At 43.1% G+C, this 17,525-nt stretch overlaps 1 protein-coding gene across 2 annotated transcripts in view; it reads left to right on the forward strand.

Moving 5' to 3' along the window:
• Positions 1-1,257: 1,257 nt before the first annotated feature.
• LOC128693334 (uncharacterized) overlaps positions 1,258-17,525 on the forward strand; it is a 72,409-nt gene continuing 56,141 nt past the window's right edge. For both annotated transcript variants that reach the window (XR_011392535.1, XM_070089421.1), the window contains exons 1-3: positions 1,258-1,390; positions 1,528-1,734; positions 5,194-5,373. Coding sequence is in view for 1 of the 2 variants with exons in the window: in XM_070089421.1 (XP_069945522.1) it covers positions 1,339-1,390; positions 1,528-1,734; positions 5,194-5,373 (439 nt within the window). In the remaining variant the exon portion in view is untranslated. The remainder of the gene's footprint in view (positions 1,391-1,527; positions 1,735-5,193; positions 5,374-17,525) is intronic.

The raw sequence follows: 17,525 nt of genomic DNA on the forward strand, positions 1-17,525 counted from the left end.
ACACGAAAGGCTTAGAACTATCATTCTACTTCCCCCGTGGTAATTTTGCATCTTGTATCGGTTGGTTTGCGATATTTGCGTGATGTATATGTATGTATATATATATATATATATATATATATATATATATATATATATATATATATATATATATATATATATATATATATATATATATATATATATATATATATATATATATATATATATATATATATATATATATATATATATATATATATATGGAATTCCACGCGTCTGAACCTTAAGGAGAATGTATGGGCTTCTTCAGAGTCAACTGGGAAGAGAGCTACATCAGAAATTGTGAAGGCGCTGGCAGTATCTTGAATCTCATTCACGAAAAACTCGTAAGTGGTCTTTGGTCTGCAGACTTACGCACAGTTCGCCGAAAGCAGAATCATATCGGTCATGGTGGCCCCGGTGACCTGGTGGCTAAAACTCTCGCTACACACGCGGAGGGCCCGGGTTCGATTCCTGGTGGCGTGGAAAAGTATTTGAGATTTCTTCTAATTTCATTGATGGTTCTGCGCTCCCTGTCTCCCCTGGTCTTTATGCGATGCAATGAGTTTGTGCTTGATGTTCCCCTCAAGGAAGGCTCCTTGATGCTGGTGAGGGGCTCTTGATTCAGGGAATTGGATCTGTGCTCCAATTTCCTGAATTAAGCCTGAATACCTTCCACATCCCCCCTCAGGCGCTGTATAATCCTGCGGGTTTAGCGCTTCCCCCTTGATTATAATAATAATAATATAATGTGCTTGATGTTCTCTTTAACCACAGCTTCCCTTCGTGCTTCAGAGTTTGAGTAGAAATTTTATTGTACACATTTTCTTTGTACCGCCTGAGTGACTAGTTAATTGTGCACACAATGTTCATCTTGTGAAAGGCGGTATGAAAAGGCAGGAATACAGTGGGGCTTGATCCAGCCTATTCTCGAGTGGTCACTGAGTCATGATCCAGCCCATTCTAGCACCACAAGTGGCGCTCGTATAGATGTAAATGTTTTCTGGTTATTTTCTGCTCCCCAATTACTACACATATTGTTATTTTTTCTTATGAATTCTGCTAACTTTTCTAGAAAGTTAAAAAATTAAAAGTTTTAACTTTGGGTTCAGTCCAAGGAAGGAAAATTTCTTGCATCAAGCGCCCTTCAACGGCATCAAGGAGGTTTCCTTAAGAGATATGGGTAGAAAAATAACTTGCCCTAGCCTGAAATATGACACACATTACCTCCTTTGTCTTTATTTATCTTATCAGACAACTGGCTGATAGGATGATGAGATATGAGCAGAGAATTCTGGGACATTATCCAGTGTTGTGATGACGGGGTTTACTGCAGTGTTTTTGATGGTGCTGACTGTGTTTACATCATGTAAGTTATAGCATAGATCTATGTGCTAAGTGCAGAGAGAGGACACCATATAATAGGCCTATGTATTTAAGTTTATAACAAGTTATAGGAATGTCCTGCTGGTCTGACACCTTCTTCCCCGTCGGTTGGTGTGATAGGCACGTCAGGAAGAGTGCGGGTGCGAGGCATCTTCCTGACGAAGGGAGGACAGCAGCAGCACTACATGAACCTGGGCGCTGACGACCTCAATTATCAGCTGGAGTGTCGTATCGAAGGCAGCACCTCTCACATCGTCAACGTCACCTGGACGCTGGACAACTGGGGGGTCGTCTACACCTGGGTGGCCGCTACCCGCTCTGTAACAGGTCAGGAGAGCCCAGGCATCCACTCTGTCTGTTATAGGTGAGGAAAGCCAGGCATCTGGCTCTGTTGCAGGTGAGGAGAGTCAGACACCTGCTGTGTTACAGGTGAGGAGAGTCAGACACCTGCTGTGTTACAGGTGAGGAGAGTCAGACACCTGCTGTGTTACAGGTGAGGAGAGTCAGACACCTACTGTGTTACAGGTGAGGTGTTCAAGGGCCCGTTGAGAGGAGTTGACACCTGTGCAACAGCAACAGCAACAGCAGGAGAGCTTCATGTTACATGTGTGTGAGAGAAGAGATCAACATTTCTGGGTGGTAGGTGAGGTAAACGATGTTCAAACAAGGTAAAGATTGTACACGTAAGATAAAGATTGTACAGATGAGGAAAGGGTTGTACAGGTGAGGTAAATGATATAAAAGAGAGGTAAATTTTGTACAGGTGAGATAAAGGTGAGGCTAGGGTTGTACAGGTGAGGTAAGGGTTGTACACGTGAGGTAAGGGTTGTACAGGTGAGGTAAAGGTTGTACAGGTAAGGTAAGGGTTGTACACGTGAGGTAAGGGTTGTACAGGTGAGGAAAGGGTTGTACAGGTGAGGTAAATGATATAAAAGAGAGGTAAATTTTGTACAGGTGAGATAAAGGTGAGGCTAGGGTTGTGCAGGTGAGGTAAGGGTTGTACAGGTGAGGTAAGGGTTGTACAGGTGAGGTAAAGGTTGTACAGGTAAGGTAAGGGTTGTACACGTGAGGTAAGGGTTGTACAGGTGAGGTAAGGGTTGTACAGGTGAGGTAAGGGTTGTACAGGTGAGGTAAGGGTTGTACAGGTGAGGTAAAGGTTGTACAGGTGAGGTAAAGGTTGTACAGGTGAGGTAAGGGTTGTACAGGCGAGGTAAGGGTTGTACAGGTGTTGTAAGGGTTGTACAGGCGAGGTAAGGGTTGTACAGGCGAGGTAAGGGTTGTACAGGCGAGGTAAGGGTTGTACAGGTGAGGCAAGGGTTGTACAGGTGAGGCAAGGGTTGTACAGGTGAGGTAAGGGTTGTACAGGTGAGGTAAGGGTTGTACAGGCGAGGTAAGGGTTGTACAGGTGAGGTAAGGGTTGTACAGGTGAGGTAAGGGTTGTACAGGTGAGGTAAGGGTTGTACAGGTGAGGTAAGGGTTGTACAGGTGAGGTAAAGGTTGTACAGGTAAGGTAAGGGTTGTACAGGCGAGGTAAGGGTTGTACAGGTGTTGTAAGGGTTGTACAGGCGAGGTAAGGGTTGTACAGGCGAGGTAAGGGTTGTACAGGCGAGGTAAGGGTTGTGCAGGTGAGGCAAGGGTTGTACAGGTGAGGCAAGGGTTGTACAGGTGAGGTAAGGGTTGTACAGGTGAGGTAAGGGTTGTACAGGTGAGGTAAGGGTTGTACAGGCGAGGTAAGGGTTGTACAGGCGAGGTAAGGGTTGTACAGGTGAGGTAAGGGTTGTACAGGCGAGGTAAGGGTTGTACAGGTGAGGTAAGGGTTGTACAGGTGAGGTAAGGGTTGTACAGGCGAGGTAAGGGTTGTACAGGCGAGGTAAGGGTTGTACAGGTGAGGTAAGGGTTGTACAGGTGAGGTAAGGGTTGTACAGGTGAGGTAAGGGTTGTACAGGCGAGGTAAGGGTTGTACAGGCGAGGTAAGGGTTGTACAGGTGAGGTAAAGGTTGTACAGGTAAGGTAAGGGTTGTACAGGCGAGGTAAGGGTTGTACAGGTGAGGTAAGGGTTGTACAGGCGAGGTAAGGGTTGTACAGGTGAGGTAAGGGTTGTACAGGTGAGGTAAGGGTTGTACAGGTGAGGTAAGTGTTGTACAGGTGAGGTAAGGGTTGTACAGGTGAGGTAAAGGTTGTACAGGTAAGGTAAGGGTTGTACAGGCGAGGTAAGGGTTGTACAGGTGTTGTAAGGGTTGTACAGGCGAGGTAAGGGTTGTACAGGCGAGGTAAGGGTTGTACAGGCGAGGTAAGGGTTGTACAGGTGAGGCAAGGGTTGTACAGGTGAGGCAAGGGTTGTACAGGTGAGGTAAGGGTTGTACAGGTGAGGTAAGGGTTGTACAGGCGAGGTAAGGGTTGTACAGGTGAGGTAAGGGTTGTACTGGTGAGGTAAGGGTTGTACAGGTGAGGCAAGGGTTGTACAGGCGAGGTAAGGGTTGTACAGGTGAGGTAAGGGTTGTACAGGCGAGGTAAGGGTTGTACAGGTGAGGTAAGGGTTGTACAGGTGAGGTAAGGGTTGTACAGGCGAGGTAAGGGTTGTACAGGTGAGGTAAGGGTTGTACAGGTGAGGTAAGGGTTGTACAGGTGAGGTAAGGGTTGTACAGGTGAGGTAAGGGTTGTACAGGCGAGGTAAGGGTTGTACAGGCGAGGTAAGGGTTGTACAGGTGAGGTAAAGGTTGTACAGGTAAGGTAAGGGTTGTACAGGCGAGGTAAGGGTTGTACAGGTGAGGTAAGGGTTGTACAGGCGAGGTAAGGGTTGTACAGGTGAGGTAAGGGTTGTACAGGTGAGGTAAGGGTTGTACAGGTGAGGTAAGTGTTGTACAGGTGAGGTAAGGGTTGTACAGGTGAGTTAAAGGTTGTACAGGTAAGGTAAGGGTTGTACAGGCGAGGTAAGGGTTGTACAGGTGTTGTAAGGGTTGTACAGGCGAGGTAAGGGTTGTACAGGCGAGGTAAGGGTTGTACAGGCGAGGTAAGGGTTGTACAGGTGAGGCAAGGGTTGTACAGGTGAGGCAAGGGTTGTACAGGTGAGGTAAGGGTTGTACAGGTGAGGTAAGGGTTGTACAGGCGAGGTAAGGGTTGTACAGGTGAGGTAAGGGTTGTACAGGTGAGGTAAGGGTTGTACAGGTGAGGTAAGGGTTGTACAGGTGAGGTAAGGGTTGTACAGGTGAGGTAAGGGTTGTACAGGCGAGGTAAGGGTTGTACAGGTGAGGTAAGGGTTGTACAGGTGAGGTAAGGGTTGTACAGGCGAGGTAAGGGTTGTACAGGTGAGGTAAGGGTTGTACAGGTGAGGTAAGGGTTGTACAGGTGAGGTAAGGGTTGTACAGGTGAGGTAAGGGTTGTACAGGTGAGGTAAGGGTTGTACAGGCGAGGTAAGGGTTGTACAGGTGAGTTTAGGATTATACAGGCAAAACAAAGATTAGTAATACTAATACCACTACTACTACTACTACTACTACTACTACTAATAATAATAATAATAATAATAATTATTATTATTATTATTATTATTATTATTATTATTATCTTTATTATTATTATTATTATTATTATTATTTTACTATTATTATTTATAGCGCTAAGCATATATGGGTTATTCAGCGCAAGAAGCAAAGAATGACTGGATTCTGCCTTCCGCTTACCGTTGCCCGACCTTTGATCAATCAGGCTGTTGCTATATCAGAGGATGTACACTGAGTGAGGGAATATAGAAGCGATTACCCATGCTTCTCCATTACCTCCTTACAGTAAACTTACCACTAAAGGAGCACGTGAAGGTGCCCTGGGAAGGAGTGGAGGTGGGGCCAGACATCCACTTCATCTCCCCGGACGTCTCCATGAGGGGCCTGTATAAGTGCAGTGTCTATCACACCTCCACTGACGTGATGGTCAACCCAGTCTGGGATGAGTACGACCTACAGATGTACGGTGAGTAAGTATGTGGGAAAGGCAGGGACTGTGTACGTGTTCTGAGCTGAGAGTGGTGATGACTTGTGTGTGTGTGGAGGTGGGTGTGTGCATTATGAGTGGTTGGTTACTGTGTTTGTTATATTTAGTAGTGGTTGTGTATGTGTTATGAGTGTATGATGGCTGTGTATGACTTATGAGTGTATGATGGTATGTGTATATGACTTATGAGTGTATGATGGTGGCTGTGTATGTGTTATGAGTGTATGATGGTGGCTGTGTATGACTTATGAGTGTATGATGGTGGCTGTGTATGACTTAGGAGTGTATAATGGTGGCTGTGTATGTGTTATGAGTGTATGATGGTGGCTGTGTATGTGTTATGAGTGTATGATGGTGGCTGTGTATGACTTATGAGTGTATGATGGTGGCTGTGTATGTGTTATGAGTGTATGATGGTGGCTGTGTATGTGTTATGAGTGTATGATGGTGGCTGTGTATGACTTATGGGTGTATGATGGGGCTGTGTATGTGTTATGAGTGTATGATGGGGCTGCGTATGTGTTATGAGTGTATGATGGTGGCTGTGTATGACTTATGAGTGTGTTATGGGGCTGTGTATGTGTTATGAGTGTATGATGGTGGTTGTGTATGACATATGAGTGTATGATGGGGCTGTGTATGTGTTATGAGTGTATGATGGTGACTGTGTGTTATGAGTGTATGATGGTGGCTGTGTATGTGTTATGAGCGTATGATGGTGGCTGTGTATGACTTATGAGTGTATGATGGGGCTGTGTATGTGTTATGAGTGTATGATGGTGACTGTGTATGTGTTATGAGTGTATGATGGTGGCTGTGTATGTGTTATGAGCGTATGATGGTGGCTGTGTATGACTTATGAGTGTATGATGGGGCTGTGTATGTGTTATGAGTGTATGATGGTAGCTGTGTATGTGTTATGAGTGTATGATGGTGACTGTGTATGTGTTATGAGTGTATGATGGTGACTGTGTATGTGTTATGAGTGTATGATGGTGATTGTGTATATGTTATGAGTGTATGATGGTGACTGTGTATGTGTTATGAGTGTATGATGGTGACTGTATGTGTTATGAGTGTATGATGGTGACTGTGTATGTGTTATAAGTGTATGATGGTGACTGTATGTATTATGAGTGTATGATGGGGGCTGTGTATGTGTTATTAGTGTATGATGGTGGTTGTGTATGTGTTATGAGTGTATGATGGTGGCTGTGTATGTGTTATGAGTGAATGATGGTGACTGTGTATGTGTTATGAGTGTATGATGGTGACTGTGTATGTGTTATGAGTGTATGATGGGGCTGTGTATGTGTTATGAGTGTATGATGGTGGCTGTGTGTGTGTTATGAGTGTATGATGGTGGCTGTGTATGTGTTATGAGTGAATGATGGTGACTGTGTATGTGTTATGAGTGTATGATGGTGACTGTGTATGTGTTATGAGTGTATGATGGGGCTGTGTATGTGTTATGAGTGTATGATGGTGGCTGTGTGTGACATGAGTGTATGATGGTGACTGTGTATGTGTTATGAGTGTATGATGGTGACTGTGTATGTGTTATTAGTGTATGATGGTGGCTGTGTATGTGTTATGAGTGTATGATGGTGGCTGTGTATGTGTTATTAGTGTATGATGGTGGCTGTGTATGTGTTATGAGTGTATGATGGTGGCTGTGTATGTGTTATTAGTGTATGATGGTGGCTGTGTATGTGTTATGAGTGTATGATGGTGGCTGTGTATGTGTTATGAGTGTATGATGGGGCTGTGTATGTGTTATGAGTGTATGATGGGGCTGTGTATGTGTTATGAGTGTATGATGGGGCTGTGTATGTGTTATGAGTGTATGATGGTGGCTGTGTATGTGTTATGAGTGTATGATGGGGCTGTGTATGTGTTATGAGTGTATGATGGGGCTGTGTATGTGTTATGAGTGTATGATGGGGCTGTGTATGTGTTATGAGTGTATGATGGGGCTGTGTATGTGTTATGAGTGTATGATGGGGCTGTGTATGTGTTATGAGTGTATGATGGTGGCTGTGTGTGACATGAGTGTATGATGGTGACTGTGTCTCAGTGCACCGCAGGGGTGTGTCAGCGAGCCTCGTTGTGCTCCGTGTTTTCTCGTGTTTTCACGGTCGTTTTGTGTATCCATATGCTCTCGCGCTACCGTCCACAGGATGGATATGGGGTGCACAATAAACTAGCCACTTCGGTGGCAAAATCTATCTCTTGTTCTTGTTCTTGTCCAGACCAGAGCTTTGGTGAAATGGGTAAGGAAGAAGGATGGGTAAGGATAGAAATTTTGGAAAAGGGTGGGAGGGGGAGAGAGGTAAGATATAAAAGGTAAGTGGCCCAACCACTTCGGTGTAATTTAAAAAGTGTACGTGAAATGATAAGATATTCTTTAAGGTGTATAAGACTAACCCATCAGAGTCACATAGATATAACAGATATATAAGTACATGACTCTGAATTGGTAGTAATTATACAAGTTGCAATTGCTTTTTTTTTTTTTTTTTTTTTTTTTTTTTTTTTTTTTTTTTTTTTTTTGCGATTGCACAACGGATATGTATGCGACAATGAAGGCAATAATTTTCTGGCCAGTTTATAGAATTACGTGACAATGGCTTCTTACAGGTGGTGTCCAGCCATAGTAAATAGCATAATTTTTACATTAGATTGTTATGTAAGATGTCTCCCTAATTGGGGGCGATGATGTACTCAGTATACATAGAAGGGTTCTGGTGTTACCCAATCTTCTTCATCAGGGAGGTTGCTCAATATCATGGGTCGATGGTAATCAGCTTTATGTATAAAACGACGGACCCTCTGTGGGAGAGTCATTCTTTGAGTCCTGTGAGGAGGAGTATTGATGGTATAATCCGTGGTATTTACCATTTGTATAGAATGTTCTCTATCTGGAACGTATAGTTCTTGCATTGTATGGAGTTGTTTCTTTTTTAGGGTGTCAAGACGTACATTTATGGCAGTAATATCTTGTTGTATGTGTAAATCTGCCATTTTAACTCTGTCTCTCCTCCTGGTATCGGTAATGAAGCGAAGAGCTCTATTCTGGACCCTTTGTAACCGTAGCATATTGGTCTTTGTTGTTAATGACATTGGGACACAAGGGTATTCGAGTATAGGTCTTATTAACATTTTATACAGATGTTTTTTGACATGTTGAGGGGCTTGATTGAATCGAAAGAGACTGCTAAGACCGGCTTTGGCTATGTTGATCTTTTTAGTTACATGAGATGTTGAGTGGAGCAGCCTGTCTATTTCATATCCCAAAATCTTGTTAGGGTTTCTAATGGCTACAGGTGTACCTCTGATGGAGATACCCCCTTTATCTTCAATTGTTGATGCAAAACATCCTATCGTGCTAACAAGGACCTTGTCAGGATTAGTCGTAATTCTCCATTTCTTTTCCCAATTAGATGTTCGGCGAAGTTCAATATTCATTTTTTCTATGACTCTCTCATACTTGTATTTTCCTGTTACCGGAGTTGATGAGACGACATGAATAACATCATCTGCAAACTGTGTCACAATTGTATCATTAAACTCTGGTTGAGGAAGGTCATTCACATAAATGTTGAACAGAAGTGGACTGAGACAAGAACCTTGTGGGACACCAGCTGTCGGTATAAAAGGCTCTGTCGACCTGCCATGAAAGGTGGGAATGATTTTTCTTTGAGTTAAGAAATTATATATTACTCTGAGAAAAGTCCAGTTATGGTCTGGTAGGTCAATGAGTTTGTATATAAGGCCATCATGCCATAAGCTATCAAAAGCTTTATGAACATCTCTGGTGGCAATTAAGGCAAGATTGCCCTGATGTTTTAGACTTGCTACTGTATCGAAAATAACATTTATTGCATGATTGGTACCTCTATGTTAAGCCTGAATGCCTTCCACATCCCCCCCAGGCGCTGTATAATCCTCCGGGTTTAGCGCTTCCCCCTTGATTATAATAATAATAATGGTACCTCTATGGGTTCTAAAGCCAAATTGTTTTTCAGTAAAAAAGTGATTAAACTCCATATAGTAGTTCAATCTGTTGGAAATGACCTCAAGAACTTTTCCAGTGACTTCAAGTAAAGATATAGGTCTATAGTTCCCAGGTTGGTGGATGTCTTTATTGGGCTTACCAAGAAAGATCATCCTAGCAGTCTTAAAAACCACTGGAAAATGTCCTGAGGCCAAGATGGCATTAAAGATATTTACCAAAGACTGTTTACAATTTCTGGGTAGGAACTTTATTTGTTTCATTGTTATTCCAGAGAGGCCAGGGGCTCTATTTCGCATTCTTCCAATAACCTGACTCATCTCTAGTAATGTAATAGGTCTAGTAAGCGGGTGGGTATCTTCAAGAGTTGAAGTATCGATGGAAGGTAGTGGTTGTAGATCATCCAAGTTCTCATCTCTCCATTCATTTACCAACTGATAATGATTATTGTTAAATTGACGACTGTTATTGTGGGAAAGAATTTTCTCCCATACATCACCCATCAAATTAGCCTGGTCCTGTGGATCGTCAAGTTTAATTTCAACATCTTCATCATCCTCATCAGTGAAGGTATGAACTAGGTAGTTAGGAGCCTTGTGCTTTGCCCCTAAAAGTTGTCGGATCTTACTCCAAAATTTTGCTGGTTCACGTTTATACTGATTAGCTTGAAGAACTAGCAATTTCCATAAGTCCCGTTTGTGATGACTAATTATGTTAATTAATTCGTGCCTTAATCGGTGCAGTGTAGCTACTGGTGGTTGTCGCGTTTGAAGATGCCTTCGACATTCTGCTTGATAATTTCTCAAATTGTCTCTAATTTCCCTAGTAGGTTTATATTATTGGTATATCTTTGTGGAAGCTAATTGACAAGTTGCATTAGTAGCTTCAATTATTCGATTATGCAGGGACCTGATTGCATCATCAATTGCAGTTGATGGTAGATTTTCCAATGACACAATTCCATCGTCACCCAGAAATGCCCTGAAGGGGTCAAATCCTAGGGTGTTAAGATTGGGTTTAGGAGGTACAGGGATTCTAAATGGAGAAGTTTGTAGTTGTATTATAACAGGGATATGGTCAGATTCTACGTTTCCACCAGGAGATATACGACAGTGAAAGATGTCACAGTCTCTGTTTGTCAGTACAATATCTGGTGTTCCTGGATGAGGTCCAATGTACGAATTAAAGAATGGGCCTTGAAATGACAAGTTTCTAGCTGTCATGATATTAAATAGTTGTTTTCCTTTTAAGTCACCCAGTGGAATACCAGCTCCACAGTTGAAGAGGGCAGGGTGATGAGCATTAAAATCTCCTGCTAGAATTGTTGGAATATTTCTGCTTAATATCCTATGTAGAGGAATTGACTCTATATATTGTTGTCTCGGGGGAAAATATCCAGTTCCTATCACTAGTTGTCCATGAGACGTCATTTCTATTGCAAGAATGTTATCTTCATCAACATGAATATTTTTAAATGTATAGCCTAATTTAACTAAGATGGCTACACCACTAAAGGGTCCTCTCGATTTCTCCACAGTAGAGTAACCACGTAATTTAATATGTTGATCAACTCTTGCAGCTGTCTCGTTCAAGAGTATAACATCGGGATTGTAATTATGTAGTTCAACCTCAAGGAGGTAACGGTTATTAAAGAAATGTTGAACATTAAGTTGGAAAATTGTAATCCCCATTATTTCTTGCACTTCGCTCGTGTACTGCGGTCGGAACGCCTGCAAGTAGTGTCATGTTTGGTATCCACACTATCCCTGCTGGACTCGTCAAGGGGAGGAGGGAACTTCTGCGTAGTTGCTTGTGTATTAAAAATGCCATCATCTTCACTAGAGGTGGTAATATTAACAGACTCATTAGAATCGTTAGAGTCATCATCAGAAAACTGAGGTATGATATTCCCAGTTACAGGAAGCAGAGGCTCGTGAGAGTTAATGGGAGACTGTGGAGGCTCCAAGGGAAAATTAGGTAGGCAAGGTGAGCTACCCTGGGAAAGTTCCTGTTCAACAGGATCAGCTTCAATAGCGGGAGAGTAGGCACCAATTTCTGGGGCATTGTTATGTTCAGGTGTTGACTTATCGGGTTGAGGGGAGTTGACAACCTGGGTATGCGAGGTGGGCGATCCCTGGGCCAGGGATGACTTAGGCTTATTTTTAGATGTAGAGTAGGGTACATACTTCTTGTTATGAGAAGGCTGGGTCATAATAGCCTTCACATTTTCTGGGATAGTGATGGGAGTGATCCCATTAGCCATTAACAAATCATTTAAAACCTGAGAGCAGAGTTGAATGTCACCACCTGCTATGTCTTTGGCCATCATATACATTAGTTGTGCTCTCGTCATATCCCCGGCTGTGGATACCTGAGACATAGGAGATGAGACTGAACCTTGTTGTTACGTTTGTGTGTGTTGTAGGTGAGGGTTAGATTGGGGCGCTCCAAGAGGGGCAGAATTCCAAACATTGGAACCATTGGTAGAGACCTGAGGAGTCCCACTTGATCCAGGCAGAGCGGGGAAGGAAGTTTGGGACATCGTTGGCGGTGCCTGGGGAGTGGTCTTCTTAGAAGTGGACAGTTTCTTGGCTTCAATACTTTTCTGCATTTCCTTTTTTCTTAAATCCGCTTTCGATGTAGCCAACCGACATGTAATAATTAGTGAACTTGCCAGAATGGATGTTGGAGGATGGCTTCTCCGCTGGATTAAAGGCTACCTGTCCAACAGAAAATCGTCTGTGTTGTTCCAGGGACATAGAAGTGTAACTAAAGACTTTGAATTAGGAACCCCACAGGGAGGTGTGCTCAGTCCCACACTGTTCAATATTCTAATTAATGCATTACTTAATGCTATGCCTAGTCAGCCCCATAATTATGTGATTAGTTTTGCTGATGATATAATGATTCACACCACCGGATTCTCCAACACCCAAAACATTCTTAATCATGTACTAGCCTCGTGTCAGGACCTGGGGTTGATAATCTCTACTGATAAAACAAAGATAATCAATAGGCGTCCTCCTCGACAGAGAGGCACAGTTCGTCAGATCCAATTGCATGATGGGTCTCTTCTAGAATATGTAAGCAGATACAGGTATCTAGGCTTTGAGGTTCCACTACTTGGACCTGTTGTACCAAGACTTTGTCGCCAATACAAAGAACGACTAAGAGCACTTAGAGTTGTGGCAGGGCTTCACCCCAGGTATGGTGCTAATGTTAAAATTGTGAAAATGACGTATCTTGCTTATATTAGATCATTGGTTGATTATGCTGCGCCACTACTTGCTCTTGTGTCTGACTGGAAGCTTGGAGGGCTGGAAAAACTGCAGAACGAAGCAATGAGGATCATCCTAGGATGCCCTCGTACTGCCAAAATTTTAAATATGCAAAAAGAACTTGATATTCCAAGCATCAGAGATCGTGTTACTGAAAGAAATATCCTAATTGGGGTTAATATGCTCAGGCAAGCTCATTCAAACCCCTGCACAGAAGCCCTCCAAACTTTCCTCAGCACTGGTGAACACTCCTCCAGATGGATCGAAAAGACTGGAACCGACCTCCGCATGAATCAGATACATGATCTATGTCAAGTAAGGCAACAGCGGCACTTCTCCGCTCCATGGAATATTACCCCATTCCAAACTACCATTCCTCCATTTCCCCCCAAACTACTTCTTAAATCACAACCAAAACTTCGCCTTGAAGCCAAACATGAGGCCTTAAGCTGTATTGATAACTTAGTCACACAGCACACACTCTCGCAAATTATTTACGTTGATGGTTCTGTTCACCAATCCACTGGTGCAGCTGGTAGTGCTGCTGTTGTCGTACAGAGTGATGGCTCTCTTAAAGAAATTGGAGCACGCATCAATAATTGGGCCTCTACCCTTCAGACAGAACTGTTTGCCATACTCCTTGCACTGAAATGCATCTATGTATCAAAGATTGACAGTTTAATTGTAACAGATTCTCTGTCATCCATAAATGCTCTCAACTCATTAAGCATAAATTGTGGCATGCTTGTGTCAGAAGCCAGACACAGGTATGGTAGGATTGTGGACAGTGGAGTCAGAGTGCACATGCTGTGGATTCCATCTCACATTGGTCTTCAGATGCATGATAGAACTGATAAATTGGCTAAGCTGTATGCTTTCAAAGAGGGAGTAGATTACAATCTTGGCTTGTCAGGTAGTAGTTTGAGAACAATAATACGAAAAGAACTTCAGCTGAATTTTATGGACTTAAGGCTCAGGGAGATTGACACCAGTGAGTCCATCTATCATCATTCTATCATGCAGGAGGAGCCACATGTCTATGGTGCATCCAACAAAATAAGCAGACTCTTGGATGTCACTACCGCCCGGCTCCGGCTGGGTTACAAGTATCTTTGGCAGGTTAAATCACCACCACCAGATGTAGACCAAACGAAATGTAAACTTTGCCAGATGGATTATTGTCACACCCTGCGTCATTATGTACTGGAGTGCGATAAAATTAATGAATTTAGAAACAACTCACTCAGAAGTGTTCAAGAAATGGCTAAGTATTTTATCCACAGTGGTATATTACAGACCATTCTGGAGAAATACCCTGACTTTGCTAGCTGTAAATAAAGCATTACCACATATGTGCATGTGTGTGTGTGTGTGTGTGTGTGTGTGTGTGTGTGTGTGTGTGTGTGTGTGTGTGTGTGTGTGTGTATGTGTATGAGTGTGTGAGTGTGTGTGTGTGTGAGTGTGTGTGTGTATGAGTGTGTGTGTGTGTATGAGTGTGTGTGTGTGTATGAGTGTATGTGTGTGTATGAGTGTGTGTGCGTGTGTGTGTATGAGTTTGTGTGTGTGTGTGTGAGTGTGTGTGTTTATGTGTGTGTGTGTATGAATTTGTATGTGTGTGTGTGTGTGTGTGTGTGTGAGACAGAGAGACTCAGCAATCAACATTTGCACCAATAACTCACTACAGTTGTGACCGGGTGTGGAAATGTGAATTGCTCATTACTCTAAAATTTGTTCATGATTGCAGCTATGTATAAACGTAAGTAACCATTCTTACAGTATTCATTACCTTTGTAACTTGTGAGTTCATTACCTTTGTAACTTGTGAGTTCATTACCTTGTACCTAGTTCAGCCATCAAAACTTTGGAGCCCGGTCCCTGGACCCATTGTGTACCTCTGTAATCTGTAAATACCTTTGTAACTTGTCATGATTGTGACTAGACCTACCTGGAGTTCATTACCTTTGTAAATTGTGAGTTCATTACCTTTGTAAATTGTGAATTCATTACCTCTGTAACTTGCTCAGCTATCAAAACTTTGAGGCCCAGTCCCTGGACCCATTATGTACCTCTGTAATCTTTTGACTACCGCCCACAGGATGGGTATGGGATGCATAATAAACATATTAAACTAACTAAAAACCTTTTTTCTTTCAGGACAAATAGCAGAAACAGCATGATGTTTTCCGTTACAGAGGACACATTTGGGTGTATTTTTATTATTACAATCTCGATAAGAATGTTGGCCAGAGCAAATGCTACAAATCTGCCCTTGAGTACTGCATTTGTTGGTGTTATGACCAAAGGCATAACACTTAAAACATTGTGTCACACTGACAAATCGTTCAAGAGAGATTTGGTCAGGTGTACATCTGGTGCCAAAACATTTGAAGCCATTTTGACACAAAAGTTTGGCCTCCTCAGGTGTCTCAAGTATAAACTTTAAGGTTACCTTGTTGTTGTTAGGATTAGAGAATTTATGTGCTTCTACAGCCCTAAATTCAGAATTCTCTGTATAAAAGTCCTCAACAATTTCATTCGCTGTGCTATGTTTCATGAAACTTATAGGAGTCAGGAATCGCGGGAAGAACTAAAAGCCATAAATGAAATCGAAAGAAACCCAAAGTATTTCTTCTCCTATGCCAAATCAAAGTCGAGAACAACATCCAGTATTGGGCCCTTACTTAAACAAGAGGGGTCCTACACAGATGACAGCAAGGAAATGAGTGAGCTACTCAAGTCCCAATATGACTCAGTTTTTAACAAGCCGTTAACCAGACTGAGAGTCGAAGATCAAAATGAATTTTTTATGAGAGAGCCACAAAATTTGGTTAACACAAGCCTATCCGATGTTATCCTGACGCCAAATGACTTCGAACAAGCGATAAATGACATGCCCATGCACTCTGCCCCTGGGCCAGACTCATGGAACTCCGTGTTCATCAAGAACTGCAAGAACGAGCCTTTTCCATCCTATGGAGAGGGAGCATGGACACGGGGGTCGTCCCACAGTTACTAAAAACAACAGACATAGCCCCACTCCACAAAGGGGGCAGTAAAGCAACAGCAAAGAACTACAGACCGATAGCACTAACATCCCATATCATAAAATCTTTGAAAGGGTCCTAAGAAGCAAGATCACCATCCATCTAGAAACACATCAGTTACACAACCCAGGGCAACATGGGTTTAGAACAGGTCGCTCCTGTCTGTCTCAACTATTGGATCACTACGACAAGGTCCTAAATGCACTAGAAGATAAAAAGAATGCAGATGTAATATATACAGACTTTGCAAAAGCCTTCGACAAGTGTGACCATGGCGTAATAGCGCACAAAATGCGTGCTAAAGGAATAACAGGAAAAGTCGGTCGATGGAACTATAATTTCCTCACTAACAGAACACAGAGTAGTCGTCAACAGAGTAAAGTCCGAGGCAGATACGGTGAAAAGCTCTGTTCCACAAGACACAGTACTCGCTCCCATCTTGTTCCTCATCCTCATATCCGACATAGACAAGGATGTCAGCCACAGCACCGTGTCTTCCTTTGCAGATGACACCCGAATCTGCATGACAGTGTCTTCCATTGCAGACACTGCAAGGCTCCAGGCGGACATCAACCGAATCTTTCAGTGGGCTGCAGAAAACAATATGAAGTTCAACGATGAGAAATTTCAATTACTCAGATATGGTAAACACGAGGAAATTAAATCTTCATCAGAGTACAAAACAAATTCTGGCCACAAAATAGAGCGAAACACCAACGTCAAAGACCTGGGAGTGATCATGTCGGAGGATCTCACCTTCAAGGACCATAACATTGTATCAATCGCATCTGCTAGAAAAATGATAGGATGGATAATGAGAACCTTCAAAACTAGGTAGGCCAAGCCCATGATGACACTCTTCAGGTCACTTGTTCTATCTAGGCTGGAATATTGCTGCACACTAACAGCACCTTTCAAGGCAGGTGAAATTGCTGACCTAGAAAATGTACAGAGAACCTTCACGGCGTGCATAACGGAGATAAAACACCTCAATTACTGGGAGCGCTTGAGGTTCCTGAACCTGTATTCCCTGGAACGCAGGCGGGAGAGATACATGATTATATACACCTGGAAAATCCTAGAGGGACTAGTACCGAACTTGCACACGAAAATCACTCACTACGAAAGCAAAAGACTTGGCAGACGATGCAACATCCCCCAATGAAAGCAGGGGTGTCACTAGCACGTTAAGAGACCATACGATAAGTGTCAGGGGCCCGAGACTGTTCAACTGCCTCCCAGCATACATAAGGGGGATTACCAACAGACCCCTGGCAGTCTTCAAGCTGGCACTGGACAAGCACCTAAAGTCGGTTCCTGACCAGCCGGGCTGTGGCTCGTACGTTGGTTTGCGTGCAGCCAGCAGCAACAGCCTGGTTGATCAGGCTCTGATCCACCAGGAGGCCTGGTCACAGACCGGGCCGCGGGGGCGTTGACCCCCGGAACTCTCTCCAGGTAAACTCCAGGTAAACTGTTGATTCTTGCAACAAACACAGTCCTCTGAGCTTGATAGCTCTCAGGTACAACTGGGGTAACACCAGAAGTCTTCAGTTTTTCAAGGACATCCCTGGGTGCCGTGAAAAAATAATAATATTAGAACTTTTCTTTGTCAGAGGAAAGAAAGTCTCCCTGATAACATTGTGTATACACAGTGTATAGTGTATACTACAGTGGCTCCCTAGTATATAGATGATAAAGGCTAAAGTGTCATTTGAAAACAGGTGAATTTGTAAATGAAGTGATAAGCCTATAGAGGCAGGTGCCAGAAGTCGCCAGAAACTTACCACAGAGGTC

This window comes from Cherax quadricarinatus, chromosome 28 (genome assembly GCF_038502225.1).
Source record: "Cherax quadricarinatus isolate ZL_2023a chromosome 28, ASM3850222v1, whole genome shotgun sequence".
Lineage (NCBI taxonomy): Eukaryota > Metazoa > Arthropoda > Malacostraca > Decapoda > Parastacidae > Cherax > Cherax quadricarinatus.